The sequence below is a fragment of the Mauremys reevesii genome, linkage group 7 (assembly GCF_016161935.1).
Source record: "Mauremys reevesii isolate NIE-2019 linkage group 7, ASM1616193v1, whole genome shotgun sequence".
Classification (NCBI taxonomy): Eukaryota; Metazoa; Chordata; order Testudines; family Geoemydidae; genus Mauremys; species Mauremys reevesii.
Window position 1 is genome coordinate 117,508,976 of NC_052629.1, and position 19,655 is coordinate 117,528,630.

Sequence of the window (19,655 nt, forward strand, 5' to 3'; positions counted from 1 at the left end):
AAGATGTACACGTAAATGTCAGTGATCGAAATAGGGCCCCTAGGTATCTCTTTTCAATTACTGGGTATTCATCTCTTATCAGCGTTTGCTTCATTTGATCATTGTCCAATGTAGCCTCCCTGGAAGGGCGAGTTGTTACACTTGCTTGGCCAACTTCAGCCCTCCCTAGCTACCTTTGTCATATGATAACAGGTTGTTCCTACTCACCACACCTTCTATCGTTAGAGCCACTCCCTTGCTTGAGACTGTCACTCCCGAATGATTTTATCAGAAGGAAAGTTGTAGAGCTGTTTTACAATGTGAGGATCTGACTTCCATTGACTAATACTTCGCCATTGGGCTGTCAGACATCCCAGAAATCATTGCACTGATCTGCTTTGGGAACTGGTGGTGATGGGCAGAACTCCTGACATTCCCAGTAGGCTCAGAGTGTGCTGAGGCTTGAGTTACGAGAGGCAGGTGTAACATGTTGCTCACTTACACTGTGTCCACATACAACCAGTTGTCTCCCTTGAAACACTTTATCGCACATGCTGTGGTTCTCTCTCTCCTCTCTCTCTTTCACCTGCTCCCTCGTTTTAATTCCATCCTTCTCACTCATTCTCTCACTTTTTTCCCCCTCTCCCTCTCCTAGTAACTGTGGGTCATTATATATGCAGTTATCTGGCCTTCTTGAAGCTACTTGGTCATCACTAGCCTGTAGTAAGGGGTAAATATTAAAACCCCACTCAGGTTTCTCTTTGAGGGGAGGAGGAGGAAGATTTGAATGTGGCATAAGGGTCTTATTTAGGTGCCAGTTTTTAAAATTTCATTTGATATTTATTGGTAATTGATTTATTTGTTTTCTTCCACATGCGCAGACTGTTGCTTTGACGGAGCCGTTTCAAGTCTTGATTTCTTAGGCCTGGTCTGCGCTACAGAGTTAGGTTGACACGATGCAGCTTACGTCGACCTAACTATGGAAAAGTCTACACTTAATTTTCTCTCCCTCCAAGGTAACTGCCCAGCTCCATCAACTCACGAGCGGTGTGGAGTCAAGGTTGACATAGTTAGGTTGACTCAGTGTCTGTGCAGACACTGTGTTGCTTATGTTGACTGGCTTTCAAGAGCCTTCCTGCAATCCCCCCACAGACAGTATAATCAATGGAAACACTCCTGGTGAGGACACGCACCACTGACACAAGGAACAAAGCATAAACATGCACAAGTGAGGTAATTACTGCGGCGGCTGTATGCCAACGTAAGTTAGGTTGACTTATTTTTGTAGTGTAGACATGACCTTACTCTGGCTCTGAGTCTAAACCGTTTCCAGGTGTCTCTGTAACTGAACTCCGGTGCATTTCTTTACTACTCTTCAGTTCAGAATAGCCTGTACTCCAAAGTTTTGCTTAGCACAATTAACTCCTATTCACATCACCACCTCTTTCCTGATACAATTTTCAACAGGACTCTGACTTGTACTGCACCCATGTGACAACAGGAATCGTGTTGATTTTTACCGTGCCTACTTAGTGCTCGCTGTCCCACTCAGTGTTGCCCACTTGCACGATTTTTAGTATGTTCTTAAATCCATCCCTAGTCAGCAAAGCACTTAAGCACATACTTAAATCTTGCTGGCATCAGTGAGCATTAAGTACGTGCTTAAATTCTTTGATGACTCAGGGCCCAAATTCTGCCCTGAGAGGCAGGACTTGGCCTTTACTACTCATTGTGAATATTGATGCTCTCCTGCTCTACAGTACTTAGTGCTCAGCTTGGACAGCTGCTAGATCCTCTTATTAGTCTAACATTATTCTGCCTGACAAAAGCCACCTGGACAAGTTGGGCCAGAGTCAGTCCCTGTGGTAAACCCATGGACTTCTGGAAAGCTACACCAGCAGATGAATTTGGCTCTTCTATTAAAACAATTGGTCCCTACTGCAAATCTTAATTGAAAAATATAAATTCCATCCCCTCCGTGGAGCAGCTCTGTTGATTCTGGCTAGACTTATTTACATCTGAAATGTGTAAGAAACAGATGCCATTATCTGAATTACATCCATCTACTTAACCTCTTCCTAGTGACCTTATTCCCGGTTGGGATAACGCTAGGAAAATATCCAACCTTCATGTTCGACAGGTGGTTCTCAGCATGCTGCAAACCTAGCTCCCAGCCCCTTGGCCTGCTTGCTTAAATGGTCCAGCCATCGCAGGACATGCAAATGAATCCTTATCAGTGTGTCGTTCCCCTCTGATTTCGAAAATTGCTCTGATTGCTGGAGCAGTGCTGAACTGTCATCGCAGAACCTGGAACCACACGCAGCTCAGCCGGTTTGGGATTTTGTTACAAACTCAGAATACTGCCTGGCTTTGTTGGAAAGGCTTCCCAGCCTTTTGAATGAACACATGTTGATGTATAGATTGGAGTCCATCCGCAAGCGTGGGCTAGTGGTTAGGGCATTGGAATGAGTGGTAGGAGGCCTGGCTCTGACTTGATGTGTGACCGTGGGTAAGTCACTTCTTCTCTCAGTGCCCCTGTCTATTTAGATTTTACGCTCTTCAGGGCATGTGCTTTCTCCCCTCTGCCCCCCATTTGTACAGCACCTAGCACAGTGGGATTTCTAGGTGCTACTTTCAGACAAATAATAAACAATAATAAAAAACAATCCATTGTGTTCTAAAGATAAGGCCACAGTACAACTGGCCCTAAGTAGAGACAGGGCTCCTGGAGCCTCCTCATGTACCAGTGCACTCATGCAAGAGTCTGAAAGGACTAGGGAATGCAAGGCTACAGGTTAGTGACATCATCACCTTGTTTTAAAGGTCTAGTAAGATCTGAAGCTCCCCTGAAAACACTGGGTCTGATTCTTCACTGCTCTGCACCTTGCATGGTCATTAAGGCCTGTGTAATGCTGAGTGCTTGGGCCACATCCACAGCTGATATAAATTGGTATCATTCCACGGAAGTTAGTGGAGCGAAGCTTGATTTACATGACCTTAGAATCACACCTCCTGTTGCATAGGAGTAAATGTCTGCACAAGGTGCAAGGCTGTGGAAAAGCTATTATGCCTTGTATGATCGTAATGCTCCCCAGCCCTGTAGTATGTCATCTCCGTCCACTCCCCCGGCTATTATGGGCTCTAATTTGGCTTCCATTTAATAGATTGGGATTTTTATACCTATCCATGATGCATTTTTTTCACAGCGCTGTGGTCTGCAGAATTATCAAATTTACAATTAGGATTTGAGTGTTGAATGTGCAGTATGTTTCCATTCCACGAGCAATGTGCCTTGCTGGAAAGGAATGAGGAACATGGTGCTTGTAAAGTTAGTTGCAGCGTTCTGTCCAATATAGGTCAATATGGGGAACAACCCAATTAATAACATGCTCCGAATTATAACTCACAAGCAAAACAATATATGGAGGCAGGGACATGAATCAACAAAATCCTAGGATGGAGGCTGAAACTACACTCAAAGAAGCAATCCCTGTTGCATGATTGAATGGATTTGAATGCCAGCCTCTTAATATCCTGGCTAAGGTGCTTTGTTCCGTCAATTGTGATGTTGTTGTTTGTTAATAGTAATTATCACAAAACGTCATAACGTGCATAGTAGAGTCCCCAGCACCTCTTAAAATATTCATTTACAGCCATGTAAATACATATTTAAGATCAGTGTAATAATAATCATAATTATTAATAATGATAAGTGTTTCACTTAGCTTTTCATCTTCAAAGCGTTTTGGAAACATTAAGCATCACAGCACCCCTGCAAGGTAGCCAAGTATTAGCCCCATTTTATAGAGGGATAAATTGAGGCATAGAGGGTAAGTAACTTGCCCATGGTCCCATGGTGATGCACAGTGGCAGAACTGGGAATAAAACCCAGACATCCTGGGTTCTAGTCCTGTGCTCCATCCATTGGGCACACTTACGCATGCTTTTAAGTCTACCTTAATGGTACGGTTACCACTAAGTGGGTTCTGCCGTGATTAACAGACATGTATTGTAACACTGTGTTTAACGTCCCTTAGAGACCCACTGGCTCTCATGTACCAGTAGGTATGCCTACTTCTTTCTAAACAGCAGATTTATTCAACAGACTGTGCGGATTCTTCTGACAGTCACAACTGATCATAACCAGACCCATTTCTCTAGCGGAGTTAGAGTAGACACCTATGAGCCAGACATCCTGCCAGAGCAGCTGGTCTCGTTTGTATAAGGGATCTTAATGTAGACCTTCTGTAATAGGAGGATTTAGTTCACCTGGGGGGCTCTTTGGGTCTGCGTACCATTAGAAAAGCCTCACTCTGGGTGCTTGCTGGAGAAGCGTTCCCCAAAGGCTTTTCCCTTATCAGAAGCAGATGGTAAAGCAAGTTTTTCCTTGGGACTAGCTAGAAAGGAGTTAGGACCTTTGGTGTAAGACTTGAGTTAGGCTTTTGCTGGGTGCTTAGAGATGATGGACCACATCTTGGGCTATATCAGAGCAGTTTTGCGCTACTCACCTGGTGCAAAGTTACCACAGAGGCAGCATCACTGGCTAAAGGCGGTTTCCCCACCCAGTGCAGGGTCTGCCTCCTGTGGGCACACCTGCCACCGAGGCTCCTAGGCCCCCTGCCCTGGGGCTGCTGCCAAGGGCCTGGGCTGGGGAAAGAGGTTGTGACCATCTGCAGTCCATGATCCCCTGCCGTAACTGCCCTTTTGAGGCCTTTGGTAACTCTAAATTGCATTAGTGGACGAGTCTGATGTAGAGTCAGGGGAGCACAAAGGTCTTGAAACTACTTTTGCATCCTCATCCTGAGCTGGGCTGAGCACCCATTGGTGGGTGGCATCTCAGGAGCTGAGGCTTTGCTTTTTACTTTGGAATCCACATTCAATATGTCCCTGAAGGGATAGCTCAGTGGTTTGAGCAGTGGCCTGCTAAACCCAGGGTTGTGAGTTCAATCCTTGAGGAGGCCACCCAGGGATCTGGGGCAAAATCAGTACTTGGCCCTGCTAGTGAAGGCAGGGGGCTGGACTTGCTGACCTTTTGGGGTCCCTTCCAGTTCTGAGAGAGAGGTATATCTCCATAGTGAAGGAAAGTATTTACAGTGCAATTCTTTGTCTTGTTTTTCTCTGTTATTTGTGACACTTGTTTGGCGTGAATAAAACACATCTGTACAGAATGCTCCTAGTCTGGGGCCGGCCTAGGGATAGTAGCATAGTATCACCACCTGTTGGAAGGGGGAAATTCCTTGTAGGCTAACGTTCTTGACAGACTTGCTGGGAGTTGGGGAGGCAGAGAGAGGAATGACTTGTACTGCTGGCAGCACCAGCAGCAAATGCCCTTTCTGTGAAAACTGTGATGTGTTTGCCAGCTCACTTTGAATTCAGCCTCGGTGGGCCTCAGCTACTGTAAAGCAATGTGGCTCAGGATCTCTCTCTGTGAGACATGGTGGCTGAGTGGTTAAGGCATTGGATTATAATCCCAGAGGTTGTAGATTTAAGTCTTGCTCGATCTCGTACTCCAGTTCATGGAACTGAAAAATTGGGTATCTGATCTATTGGGTGAGAGAAGTCAAAGGCAGCCAGACATGATGCTAGTCACATCACTTCCTTGTGTATCGTTGGCTACGGAAACTAATGTGTTGGAAACTGCATTAACCTGGTGAGCCATGTGAGGCAGACTTTGACTCTGATAGCTCTCTGTAATTCTCTGGGGCATCACATTACTGCATCTTACCTCGTCCATGCAGAACTCCTGACATTCCCAGTAGGCTCAGAGTGTGCTGAGGCTTGAGTTACGAGAGGCAGGTGTAACATGTTCAATATTCTCCCCTGTAAAAATGAAAATATTTATTGTTCAAAAATTCATTGGCCCCACTCTGTCCTTCATTCAAGTGGCAAGGGGATAATTTCCCTAACCCAGGAGTCCATTGTAAGCGGCCAGATGCTGCCCCATGCCTAACTGCTGGTGTGGAATGCGATAGAAATCCCTGTTCCTGCAAACACTTATGCATCTGCCTGACAAAGGTGAGAATGGGGCCATTCACATGTGCCAAGGTGCGATGTTTGCAAGATAAGGGTCTTGGCTTGTAAACTCTTTGAGGAGGGTCTCCATCTTGCTGTGTGGTTTTGTAGCACCCAGTACAAACCCAGGCCCCGGTCCTCACTGGGCCTTTGGATATGCTACAGCAATGACTAATATTCACCATTGATGAACCAGGACCAGCCTCTTCACATGTGGATGCCCAACTTCGTAAGTTTGGACTCAAGGCTGTAGCCAGGAGGATCTACGAGAGTTTATGCATTCGCCAAAGCAGTGTTTTGGCACTGGCCACCTACTGTACATCTCTAACGTTACTGGGTTTGTGGTGTTGTCAGGGCACATTGCTCGGTAACAGTCGGGCCAGTGGCTCTTTCCCTTGAGTTGGGTGAAGAAGGAACATCTAGGAGGCAAGGATTCTGAGAAATTGTTTTGAACGTCATAGTAAAATAATTACTTTGCGTCTTTTCTTCTTACGGGCTTGATCCGGCAAAGGAAGTGTAGTCTGAATGGTGTTATGTTGTACCTAATGATTATTAATAATATTTATGCAGCCGCATGGGTGTCCATGGTACTTTACAAACAAATAACAAACTAGGTCCTTGCCCTGAGGAGTTGCCATGTTTTAAGACGTACGTATCTTTGGCTCAATATCGCGTCCCTTGTGCACTCAAATGTCTCCTTACGTTTATGGTGTGCAGGATCGGGACCCCTTTGCTCTGACAGGGTTAGTTGCAATCAGTGAAGATTTATGCAGAAAATATGCAATGACAAGATAAACTGAGTGGTGACTGGAAGCTTCACTGGGGAGAGAGAGAGAGAGACAAAGACACACACCAAACAGCGAAATATCATATCTGGGATCTGAGTGCAGCCAACTGGTCTGGTGAAACTTGTAGGGCCTGAATGTACTAAATTGCAGAGACAAAGACGTGATTCATTATACCACCGACACATTCAAATAGCAGCTACCTCTCTTCTCTCCCTGAATCCTGTTTTCAGAATTAACTTTCTTGAACTAATCTTAAAAAAATCAACCCCACAAATGTCAGAGTTACTAAAACTTTATTTTGTAATTCTTCCGTCCCCCCTTCCCTCATTGCAGTGGTATGGTCTGCAATTGAGTGAGACCTAGAGGTACAGAGTAATGTGACAGCCTCCCAGATTCAGTAGTCCTGGGCTGTGTCCCCTCGCTGCTGAGGCAGGATATGCACGTTAATGTTTTCCTCTTTATGTAAACAGGGGCAGATTGAGGTAGAAAGTGAGACAATCTTCAGATTAGCAGCCCTGATTTTACAGGTAAGATTATCCTTTTTTGTGTGTGTGCAGTTGCTTTTTAACATAACCCACAACTTTGAAGCTTAGGCATGTTTGCAGCAATTTGTGGTTCATTTGTGCCACATTTTACACTATCTACACTACAGACATATTGGGGAGCTGCTATTTTATTACGGCCAGTCAGGGAATTTACTATTCAAACAATTCAGGTTGGAGAGTGGGAAATCAAGTGTAACCTTTTTCTGTGAGAAAGATCATTGAACAGAGTGATTCAATCAGGTCTGTAGATATTACAGCAGGTTTCTAACCTGTTTGTCACTTCCTCCTGTGCCACAAATAATTGATGTGTTTGTTTTTATGGCAGGAGATGTTGGAGGGGAAAGGGAAATAGAGTACTGTAGCTAAAAGTTACTACACAATTCATATGAATTTTCCTTCAAGAGGACTAAAAAAAAACCCCAAAAATCTAATTGTTTTTCTCTCTGTTTTGGTAAAAATAAATATTTTCCTCACCATTAATTTTATGTCAAATCATTAACCTTGTTCTTGTTATTTTTTGTCATGAGATTTACAATCTATTTATGGTACAATCTGTGATTGAACACAACCTCTTTCTTAAAAATGGTTTAAGTTTTCATTGACAAATGCAAGGTGAGGTTGTGTTGGCTTGGGCTGTGTGAATGATTGTTTTCATCTTGAATGAACACCGACCTATCACAACCACTGACCTTCTTGTAATGTTTGCCTTTCGCTGGATGTAGCTGATTAAAGTAGAGAGACTGGGTCTTTCTGTTTATATCTCTCAATAGTAAGTGACATGGGGTTTGAATGTGAAATTCAGCAGTGTTTTGGGAGCAGCATGAGCACTGGTGCAGGTGGATAATCTACAGCTGGAAACGCTAGGGGCCAAATTCTGCTCTCTTCCATATATGCCTGCAACTCTGGTGACTTCCTTGGGGTAGCATGACTAGAACTGAAGTCAGGATTTAGCCAAAAAGCTAAAATTAACAATGCTGAGAATCGCAAAGTTAATACTCAAGACTTTTGAAGAGATTGTGTTTTAATTTTGTCCCTATTTTTCAATTGTAGGAAGCTAAAGGTGACTATTCCAGGTAATAACATTTCTCTTTATAAAATGTACGTGCTTAATGGCTATCTTTCTTCGCTTTGCTTTGTGCTTTAAGCAATCATTTTAGTACCATCAGCAGGAAAGAAAAAAACCCAGCCTTGTGCAGTAACCGAAGAAGTAAAATCACTGCCATGCCAGAGTTCATGTGGTGAAGCGATTGTTTTGTGAATGGCTTCTGGAGTCAAACATTCTGTTCCAAACCATCCTAGTCAAATCGCACCATCTAATCTGTGGTTCCTGAAAGGTGGGACTAAATAAGTGCTATCCCCGTGTCACATTAGAGACCAGTCCTGTCCTGTGTCTTGGATCCATGTCTGTGAAACTCCTAACAACCCTGTCTGTGCCTAGTGCTCATGCGTGCACAGAAAGATGGAGCTTGTCAGCTGCCTGCTTTGGAGATCAATGCGGTGCTTTCTTTTGCAGCTGCCTTGCAGGGGCCTCACCCTTCATGCACTTGACCTGACAGTTGTATTGTAGCTGGTGTGAGGCTCGGAGTGGCTTGGGTTTAGCTACCTAATGCTGCATAATCAGGCAGCAGTTACCCTTGAAATCACTTTCTACCTGTTAAACGCTGTTCCTTGGGTGCAATAACCGGCCTATGGGAAAAAAACTAAAAGCTCTAGGAGCTGAGGGAAGAGACCTTCAATTAGAAACAGCTCACTGAACAAACAGAAATTCAAAAGGTCAGCTTTAGTCATGTTAATGTTTTACTACTGGCTGAATTTCCACATCGGAAGGATGGCTTGTTTACACTCCTGCTACAAGAGCTTTCAAGTGACATGCTTTGTAAATGCAGGATACTGAGCTACCTGCTTGCCTGCAGTAACTAACAGCTTGCTTCAGATTGCAAAAGCCAGCAATGGTTTGCTTCAGCTTTTTGTAATAAAGGGATAGTTGTCAAGTAAGTTCGGGTTCTTCTAACCAGGAGCCCTGTTCCTCCAGAGCCCGGTCTTCCTTCCATCAAAGTCAGTCACAAAACTCCCATTGACTTTAATGGTTCAAGATCAGGCCCTTGAGAGGAAAAGATGATCTTGTGGCTAAAACTCTGGACTGGGCCCAGGAGTTCTGTCCCCAATTCTGACCCTCAGCAAGTCACTTAAACTCACTGTGCCTCCATTTGCCTATCTGAAAAATGGGGATAATACATTTCCCTACCTCACAGGGATGCTGTGAAGCTTAACTCACTCCTGTTTGCAAAAATGTGTTGAGATCATCACAGGGAAGGTGCTACTGAAATGCAAAATGAATTACTTCAGACCTTCCTTTTTACAGTGCCACTCCCACCCTGGAAGTGTTTTTTGTGCAAAGGCGCAGCTGCTATAATTGTTCCATAATGGGTCATAAAGTATGAATTAAAACCAAATGTGTGTGCAAGACTACTCTAGATGAACACTATAGCCGAAAGAAGGAATTCGATTCTGCATCTCAAGAGTGATTATTTGGGTCATAGGGGTTAAAGAAACTAGCTCAGTAACCGGCATATCTTACAAAAATATTATGAAACAGGTCTTCTGTGCCAAACCCTCCCTTGATAGGAAGAAGACATTCCAGACACAGTGTCATTATTTATGCAAGTGTAGTATTTAAGCAATCGTCCCTATTATCAGTATCTGGTTTCTGAAGTATTAGTTGTTCATCATCATTTTGGAATTGGATTTTGAATCAGTTTGGACAGTGGCTGTCATGAGATTTTGTTTACTTGATATTGCGACAATTAACTTTTTAATGTGGGATTTTATTTTTAATGAACCTCCAGTAAATACAGGAATCACCTAGGGATTTGCTTGCAAAGAGCTGAAAATGGGCTACACATCAGTGTGTGTTAAGTGATCCCTTCTGTGCCTGGTTGATTTTCACACATCTGGTGGTAAAAGGAATTTTTTGGACCTGCAAATTGAAGCTGTGGATGGGAAAGGAGTTACTAGGTTTGAAGGTTTTTAAAGTATCATTCATGTCCTGATGTTGATCTGTGCATTGAACTCCCATTGAAGTCAGTGGGAGTCTTGCATGCGGGCTGACGGTTGGTTATGGCCCAAGGGAAGGGAACAATCATGTCCCAAGAAATTGTAGCCACTGCTAAGCAGGAGAGCACTTTTTTTGAAAGCTGTTATTTTCAGAGAACATAGTGTTTGCTTACTTGAAAATCCTATTGTAAGGAAAAGCCCCGAACTTTGCAGTATGTTAGCAAAATGGCCGTTGGCATGTGGAAGATAAAGAGCCTCTGATTTTTGTCTTCCTTAGGTTAATTCTAATATGGGCAACAGAATCTTGGCCTGAGGAATTAGGGCTAGTATAGGCCTTTATTTTGCTCAGAAAGATTAATTTCCAGAGGAGGTAAAATTTTCAAAAATGTGTAAGTGACTAAGTCCCATTTTAAAAAGTCCCATTGACTTTTAAGATTTTCTAAAAAACTAAGTGCCTACGCCACTTTTGAAAATGAGACGTAGCCACTTAGGCATTTTTGAAAATTGAACTTGAGGCCAGCTTCTAAAGGTGCGGATGGGGGCCTAACTGGATTTTCAGATGTGCCTGTCTGCATTTTTAGGCACCTAAATACCCTTAGAAAGCTGGTCCATTGGCATTTTTGAATAGCTACCCCATATTAATATCTCATATAAGAACATGAGAACGGCCATACTGGGTCAGACCAAAGGTCCATCTAGCCCAGTATCCTGTCTTCTGACAGTGACCAATGCCAGGTGGCCCAGAGGGAATGAACAGAACAGGGAATCATCAAGTGATCCATCCCATGTCGCCCATTCCCAGCTTCTGGCAAACAGAGGCTAGGGACACCATCCCTGCCCATCCTGGCTAATAGGCATTGATGGACCTGTCCTCCATGAATGTATCTAGTTCTTTTTTTAATCCTGTTATAGTCTTGGCCTTCACAACATCCTCTGGCAAGCAGTTCCACAGGTTGACTGGGTGTTGTGTGAAAAAATACTTCCTTTTGTTTGTTTTAAATCTGCTGCCTGTTAATTTCATTTGTTGACCCCTAGTTCTTGTGTTATGAGAAGGAGTAAATAACACTTCCTTACTTGCTTTCTCCACACCAGTCATGATTTTATAGACCTCTATCATATCCCCCCTTAGGAGTCTCTTTTCCAAGCTGAAAAGTCCCAGTCTTATGAATCTTTCCTCATATGGCAACCATTCCATACCCCAATCAGTTTTGTGGCCCTTTTCTGAACTTTTTCCAATTCCAATATATCTTTTTTGAGATGGAGCAACCACATCTGCATGCAGTATTCAAGATGTGGGCATACCATGGATTTATATAGAGGCAATATGATATTTTCTTTTTTATTATCTATCCCTTTCTAAATGATTCCCAACATTCTGTTTGCTTGTTTGACTGTCACTGCACATCGAGTGGATGTTTTCAGAGAACTAGCCACAATGACTCCAAGATCTCTTTCTTGAGTGGTAGCAGCTAATTTAGGCCCCATCATTTTGTATGTATAGTTGAGATTGTTTTCCAATGTGCATTACTTTGCATTTATCAACATTGAATTTCATCTGCCATGTTGTTGCCCAGTCACAGTGTTTTGTGAAATCCTTTTGTAGCTCTTCGCAGTCTGCCTGGGATTTAACTATCTTGAGTAGTTTTGTATCATCTGCAAATTTTGCCACCTCACTGTTTACCACCTTTTCAAGATCATTTATGAATATATTGAATAGGACTGAGCCCAGTACAGATGCCTGGGGGACACCACTATTTACCTCTTTCCATTCTGAAAACTGACCATTTATTCCTACCCTTTGTTTCCTATCTTTTAACCAGTTACCAATCCATAAGAGGACCTTCCCTCTTATCCCATGACAGCTTACTTTGTTTAAGAGCCTTTGGTGAGGGACCTTGCCAAAGGCTTTCTGAAAATCTCATTGGGAATCCATCTTTCGGAAGTAGATGAGGTCTACCCCACTTCTAAGTCACTTTTGAAAATTTCACCCATGGTATGTTTATTGTATGGAGGATGTCACAGCTAGTCATGTGTTTTGGACACCATTAGCCCCTAACGTGTAGTCTAAAGTTACTGCTGGCTACAAGAGCAATTATTAGCAGAGGCGGCTACACAGTACAAATGATGCAGCTCTCCATTTTGTTATCTATCATGAGCAGTCCAGTTCCTTTTCCTGTTTACTAAATTTGTGATCCCGGACAGGATAATTATACTGTATGTTTATCAGGAGATGTGTAAGAATGTGTCATAGCAATGTGCACTGAACGGCCAATCTATGTATTTAATGTGACGTCGTTACGCCGGATATGGCCAGACACTTGACCTTTGATACAGCTTTACTGTTGTGCCGTTGAGTTACAGCTGAGTTTGGTTTAGGTTGTTGCAGATCTTTGGCCCTTTTTTTTTTTCTAGTAATGATAATATGGTCAGTTTTGTTCAAGGAAAAGAGAGAGATTGTTTTGCTTGTATTCACTTTTTAGCAGTGCCCTGTGCATTGTGATTGATTGCATGCTTGAACTTAAATTGAAATTCCTATAAGCCATCAAATCTCCTCTCAACCTCTTCCCCCCCAAAAAATCACGCCAATAACACATTAATTCTTTAATGCACTACCATGTTTTTGATGAAACAGAAAAAGCTACAATCCTCAGTTGAGAATGACTTGAACCTATAAATTCCAGTAAGATCTTTTTGTATGTAGTATATGTTAGATTCACGTTGCAGCTTCTGGCATGGTTAATGGTTAGAAAAATATTTGTGTTGTATTCATTTTTGGGACTCCACTTTTAACTTGATTTTTATAAATTTTTATAATGTTGTCTCGAGGGGTAACGAAATTAATAGATTGGGTCTTCTGGTAATTATTCATAGTGTAAATATGCAATATATAGCATGATGCTGCTCTGGAAAATTAGCAAACTATCTTTCCCCAGTTAACTCCTATAGAATATAAGTATATTCACCAATCAGATATTGTACGAAACTATGTTTTATTAATGCTGCATTAAAGTCTTTGCAATATATAGAGAGACCTGATTATCCACCTCCTTATATACATACTGTAGTGTGGTACAATCTGACTATTTGTTTTCTTTAGTCTTTATAGCATAATCCTTTTTTTTTTAAGAGAATATATTTTCTATCAGTGATAGTTGTGAGTTCCATTCTCTTCAGGTTTGTATAGCTTCTGGGGCATGACTGAAACAGACAGGGCACAATTGAAATTAAGATTGACAGTCCTAAATCTTGTGCTTCTAGCAGCAAGAAAAAAGTTGATTAAAATCAGATTAAGCACTGTGTGCAGTGTCAGGAAAGTTACCTTTTTAAAAATTTACTTTCTGGCAGATAATCTCAGATCATATTTTCCACAGTAATTTCAGATCTCAAACCCAGGCCAAACCCAGGCTGCCTGAAAGTTAATTAAATTGCTGGAGGAGGGCTTCCATTCTCTTTAAATAGCTGACACATTGGATTTCCATTCTAGCCTGTGGGCTGCAAAGATAACTACCAACTGGCATAACATAACATAGACAATGTAATGAATTCCTGATAGCTGACATATATGAGAGACTGGGGTTTATCTTTACATGGGTGATCAACACAGTTTGTGAAAGGAACTAGTTTGTTTAAAAGATACCCTTGCAGACTGCAATTGTAGCATAATTGTAAACGTGGGAGAACCCGAACCAAATTTCACAAACGAATAAATTAAATACTTACTTTGTTTTTAGCGATAATGAGCTAGTGTTAACAACGTGCTCCAAATTAAGAGTGAAAGGACAACAATATGAGACCTTTGGTCAACTTTTACTTGAAAAGCTTATTGTTTTATGGACAGACTGGAAGATTGTTTACAAGAAAGGAATGTTTTATCAAAAAGTTGGAACAAGTAGCTGCTTTACAGATGTTCGGAGTTGTTTGTCTTGTAGAATAGCACCTGTTTGCCATATTTCTCATCCTATGTCTGACATCACTTTAAAAACAGTGCATCCTGAAGGATTGGTCATGGCATACAAAGCCTTTCCTGTCTAGCTTCCTAGCTGAAGTCCAACCCAGGTTGTAATGGCAAAAGTCGTAACTGTCGGCTGTGAAATATGTTAGTTCTCCAGGTCCCAGCAATCACGTGTCCTCATCACATAATCCCAGTAATGAGCAGACATGCTTGTCAGTCTCCGCAAAGAGGCCAGGGATTGGATGAGCCTGGAGACTGAACTTCTCTCTAAGCCCTACAGAAGTCCACACTGGAATGAGGTTGGGGCATGTTGGTGGATGATGTGGCAGAGCAGGTGGCCTAGTAGAGGGCTTCAGTCTCCAGACATGCCAGTCTAGCACATTTCACAGACACCAATGAAAAATAATAATTAAAAATACAGGTTGATAAATACGCATCTAAATAAGGATCACTTGATGATTACCTGTTCTGTTCATTCCCACTGTCGGAAGACAGGATACTGGACTAGGGACCTTTGGTCTGACCCAGTATGGCTGTTATGTCTATGCAATAATGTTAAAATAAAATATTCCATTGTAAATGCACTGTAGGTAGCATACAGGTAGCTCATAAATCAGTGTTGACACTCTGGCATTGCTCATATGACTGTATTTCTGCTTGTTTGCCAGGTGAATCATTGTGTATTTTGCCTGTCAACAGTAACTCTTTAACTTTTTCCTCAGACACCTCATTTGACCTTTGTTTTTAATCCATTAATTCTCTTGATCAAAGTAGGCTTTACTTTTCTCATTGAAAATATGGCCATAGTTTTGGAAATGCTTACTTGAAATTGATGGGACAACTAACATGAATCAAGATTTGCTAGATCAGGCAATATTATTTTATTCATTTGTTCATTTAATATGATGCACCTGGCAAAATAAGCAACATGCATTACAATTTAAATAAAAACACATTCAATAAATTTAATCTACTGACAGTGTTGTAATACCTCCCCATCTTACAGAGCTAAGACCCTCCTTTCGCCGTTGCCCCTGTCCCTGGGTAAATATAGCAGACAGACTTTGTAACATGTCTTGATGTTAGAACGGCTCAGAAAATGGGAGTGGAGGTGAGGGAGAGGAGTACTATGGAAACTTACTTCTTGCTGTCTGAGCCACACAGTGTATCAAGGGAGATGTAGTCCTGCTGGGAAGCCTGGCCAAAGAGAAGCCTGGGGAAATGAGGCAATTGAACTACAACTCCCATGAGACACCTTGTCAGAATTTCTGAATTGAAAATTTTTTGAACGTTACATTTTTCAACCAAAAGTTGAAATTGTCTATGGAAAGCTGACACAATTTTGAAAAAAAAATAAAAATCAAATGTTCTGTTAAAAACAATAGTTTAGATGGGAAATCTTCAACCAGTCCTACTGGAAGGTCATTATACTGAAGTCAGACCAAAAGGCCAAGAAAATTGCTGATCCAGATCTGAAAATTCCAAGCCTCTTAGTTTTGTTATCTTGGATTTCTCTTCTGACCTTTCTGTGGTTTGAGAGGGGAGAGAGACACAAATGATCCAAGCCATAGAGAGCTACCTGTTAAAACCAGCAGGTTGGGTTACGCTCTTGAATAGCATGTTTCCTTGAAGATTTACCCTGAGAGCAGAATTTAGACTGGTTTCCTCTTACCTCTTTCAAGTTACAATAAAGGTTTGATATTGAGTAAATCCATGCCTTTACTGTAGGCAGAATGAAAGAAGAGCCCCCAGAACTAGATGGTCAGGTTATAAAATATGGACTGCAGAAGTCTTCTATGTGATAAGGTTAGCTGTCAGTTTGAACTGAGCGTATGAGGTCAAATTTACCCCTAGTGTATCTCCATTGACTCAGTTACATCAAGGAATAATTTTGGCTCCTGCAGCCTAACTAATGAGCATCCATTATCGCATTGCACACTGACCCTGCTACACTTCAGCATTTGTCACCACAGTGAAAATAAAAACCTATTTCTGGCAGGTACTTGTGTTTACATACTACTATAGGTAACCCCTTAGAGGATTCAAACTGAAAGTTGAGAGAGAAAATATTTCTGGTTTTTTTTTCCTATTTGTTTACATTGTCTGTTTGACAGCACTTTGTGCATAGTCACTTTCACTGTTTCCCCTGATAGGCCCCGGTGCTAAGAGATTGCTCAGGCACAAAAAGTTGTGTGTCTGTGTAAGGATTTGCAGCTGTAGGACATCTGCCAGTTTTTTCTGTTCGTGCGGGTCTTTCAGCCAAAACAGGGGAGAGAAAATGCATTTTAAAACAGGAAGATTTGATGTAAAAACTACAGAATTCAACAAGGGGATTTGAAGGAAGACGCTGTTCCGGCAGCTCCTTCTAGCTCTCATTTGGAAATGATCAGACATCAGATTGATAGTGCCGTTTTAACATTTTCCCCGCTTCTTCTTCTAACGATCTGTGTCAAGGCTTCATGCAGTCTATGGAGTAAATACGTATTTTTGTAGTTATCCATTTGGATGGTCCATGCAACAGTCAATAATGCAGTAAAACCCCCGCAGCTGACCTGTGTCAGCTGCCTCAGGCTTTGGGGCTATAAAATTGCAGTGTAGACACCATGGCTGGAGCCTGGGCTCTGGGATCCCGCAAGGGGGGATAGTCCTAGGACCCGGGCTCCATCCAGAACCCCGTTGCAATTGTATAGCCCCACAGCCCGAGTCATCTGATACAGGCCAGCCACGGGTGTTTTACTGCGGTGTAGACATACCCTTAGTGAGTCAGGTATAAATGATGTGAGGGAGGTAATTTGTACCGGCTTCCGCCCCCTCTCGTCGGCCCTATCTAAGACTAACATGCATTTTTAAAGAAATCTAACTGTACAGGTGATATTGCCAACATACACTGAATGGGTGCAAAAGTGCTGGGTTTTTTTCTGCCACATTCATCCATTATCTCACAAATGGGGGCTTTTTGTGGTTTTTAAATACACCTGTGAATCAGTGGGGCAAATCCTGTCCCTGGTGCTGCATAACTGGCCCAGCACTGCTCAGCAGGGTAGGCAGGATTTAGGGAGGGCTGTGCCTGTGTTCTCCTTGGTGCAGAGCTCATTGGGCCAGGTGCACCAGAGACGGGTGTGTGTGGTACCAGAGGGTCCAGAGGTCAACCAGTCCTCTCCCCCATGGAGCTATGCAGGCCACTACAGCCTTAGGGCTGGAGTAGCAGCCAGGACAAGACTACCCTGCCTCTAGGAAAGGATTCCTTCACCACTGGCCCAAGTCCATCTTCCCATCATGCAGACTGGGTATTAAGATGAGAGTTTGCCCCTACGCCGTGTAAAATTATGTTCCAGTAACTCCTGAGCTGCAGTCTGTTCTTGATTACACTAGTGAATATTTAGAAAAACTCCACTGATTTAAGTGAACTTTCTCCAGATTTACACCAGGTAACTGAGAACAGAGTCTGGCTTGAAGTGGCACCCTTAGAATTTCCTTCCCTTTAGCTCCCCAATTTTCTCACTCCCTGCTGTAAGGATCTCAATTTCATTGCCCGTATGGCCTGCCTACGCACGGTGGGAATGAGCAGAATAACAACAGCACTTCAGCCTCCACCGTTTTGCCGTTGTAGATTTGTCAGTCCTTTTTATCATTATTTTGATACCTTTTTTTATATTTTAAAGCATCTTTGTATCAGCACAGAGCACTGTGATAACAAGCTTTAAACTTTGCTGCTGTATTCAGACCTACAAAAGAACCACGACTAATTTGGCTGATCTGACTTTTGTATGAACAGACAGAACTCATGAATGTTAGCAATAACAGTCTGTCGTTTTGGGGGAAGGTTTGGGATCCTTTGATCATCATGTCAACTGTGAATAATCTTCGCTTGTTCAAGAGCAAATCCCTTGGTAAATTGAAACAGATTTGCTTCCTGCCTGGTCTTATGGGGAAATATTAACAAATGCACACGCGGGTACTTTTACAAGTTAACCGTGTCCTGCTCTAGTTCTGCCCATGGGATACCCATTGGCAATGGTGGAAGTTTTGCTCAAAGACTGAGGGTCCTTATGTTCAAAATACTCGGCTCTCAATATTGGAGCTGGAGAAGGACGGCCAAGAGGTTAAGGCCATGGCCTAGGATTGGACACCTAGTTCAAGTCCCAACTCCAGTACAGACTTCCGGTGTGATCTTGAGCAAATCACTAAGCCTCTCTGCGTCCACCCAGTAAAATTGGGATAATAGCACTTCCCTACCTTGTAAGGGTGTGGTGAGGATAAATACAAAATTAAAGAGTGAGAGATGCTCAGATATATGGTAACGAGGACCATATACGTGTACTTCGGTACCTAGCTGGGAGAGATGCACTAATGCAGCGGACTGTCATAACATAATAGCACACTCCATCTGAGGACCTTTGAGCACTTTCCAAACATTAATGAATGAGGCCTCCAACACCCTTGTGAGGTTGGTTAGCAGTATCTCCATTTTATTTTCCCCAGAAAGAGAAACTCAGGAGTAGAGATCACATGTAACTTGCCCGGTTGAGCACTGTGCACCAGTGCTGGAACCCAGATCTCCTGACTCCATGGCTCTGATCCACCTTGAAGTCAATGGAAGGAGTCAGTGAGGATCCCGTGCTTTTGTTACAAGCCCATCTCCATCTATAATACGTTTTAAAAGTTAGTCTCTCAGCGGATATTAGGTTGATACACACAGTCAGTGGGTTTCAGCTGTGTGTTATCTTCCTTCCATGCTGTAGGGTTCAAAAGCCATTTGACAGCTGCTCTTTCCAATGCCTTTTACCATAGCCTGTACTTATCTGGTGTTTGAGGGGCCAAACTCCCCACTGGCTAAAGGAATGAGGGCCTGATTCTGGAACGTCCTGAGAACCGCCAGTTCCCATTGAAGTAAATCACTTGATCAGCCCCTTTCAGGATTTGGGCCTTTTGACGAGAAAAACTTCCTGAGTGTTCTGAAGTACTGTACCGTAACTTACTGAGAGATTAGGGAAATAATGCAAATATGTGATATTTGGCACTAAGAGGACCAATCAAATGAATGTATCTTAGAATGCTGCTCCAAGGTCCAGCTGCTCTATTCGCGTTTCCCCTCTGCTTGAGTCTCTCCACTGGATTGCACTCGCCTGTTTTGTTTGAGGGGGTTTTGTACTAAATTCAAGCTTCCTAATCTCATTGTCAAAAGCTCTCCCTTGCTCCACCTGTTTCTGTAGCTCTCCCCTTATCTCCATCTACACCCCTTTCACCTTGTATCCTCCACCCTAATAATTTTTGCTGCCTCCTCTCACACCTGCTTACATACTGCCCTTTATGCATGGAACAGCA

At 42.6% G+C, this 19,655-nt stretch overlaps 1 protein-coding gene across 5 annotated transcripts in view; it reads left to right on the top strand.

The window, feature by feature from the left end:
* FRMD4B (FERM domain containing 4B) overlaps positions 1-19,655 on the top strand; it is a 194,210-nt gene that overhangs the window by 131,688 nt on the left and 42,867 nt on the right. For all 5 annotated transcript variants that reach the window (XM_039482199.1, XM_039482197.1, XM_039482195.1 and 2 more), the window contains 2 exons: positions 7,250-7,306; positions 8,375-8,397. In XM_039482199.1, the coding sequence (XP_039338133.1) occupies positions 7,250-7,306; positions 8,375-8,397 (80 nt within the window). The remainder of the gene's footprint in view (positions 1-7,249; positions 7,307-8,374; positions 8,398-19,655) is intronic.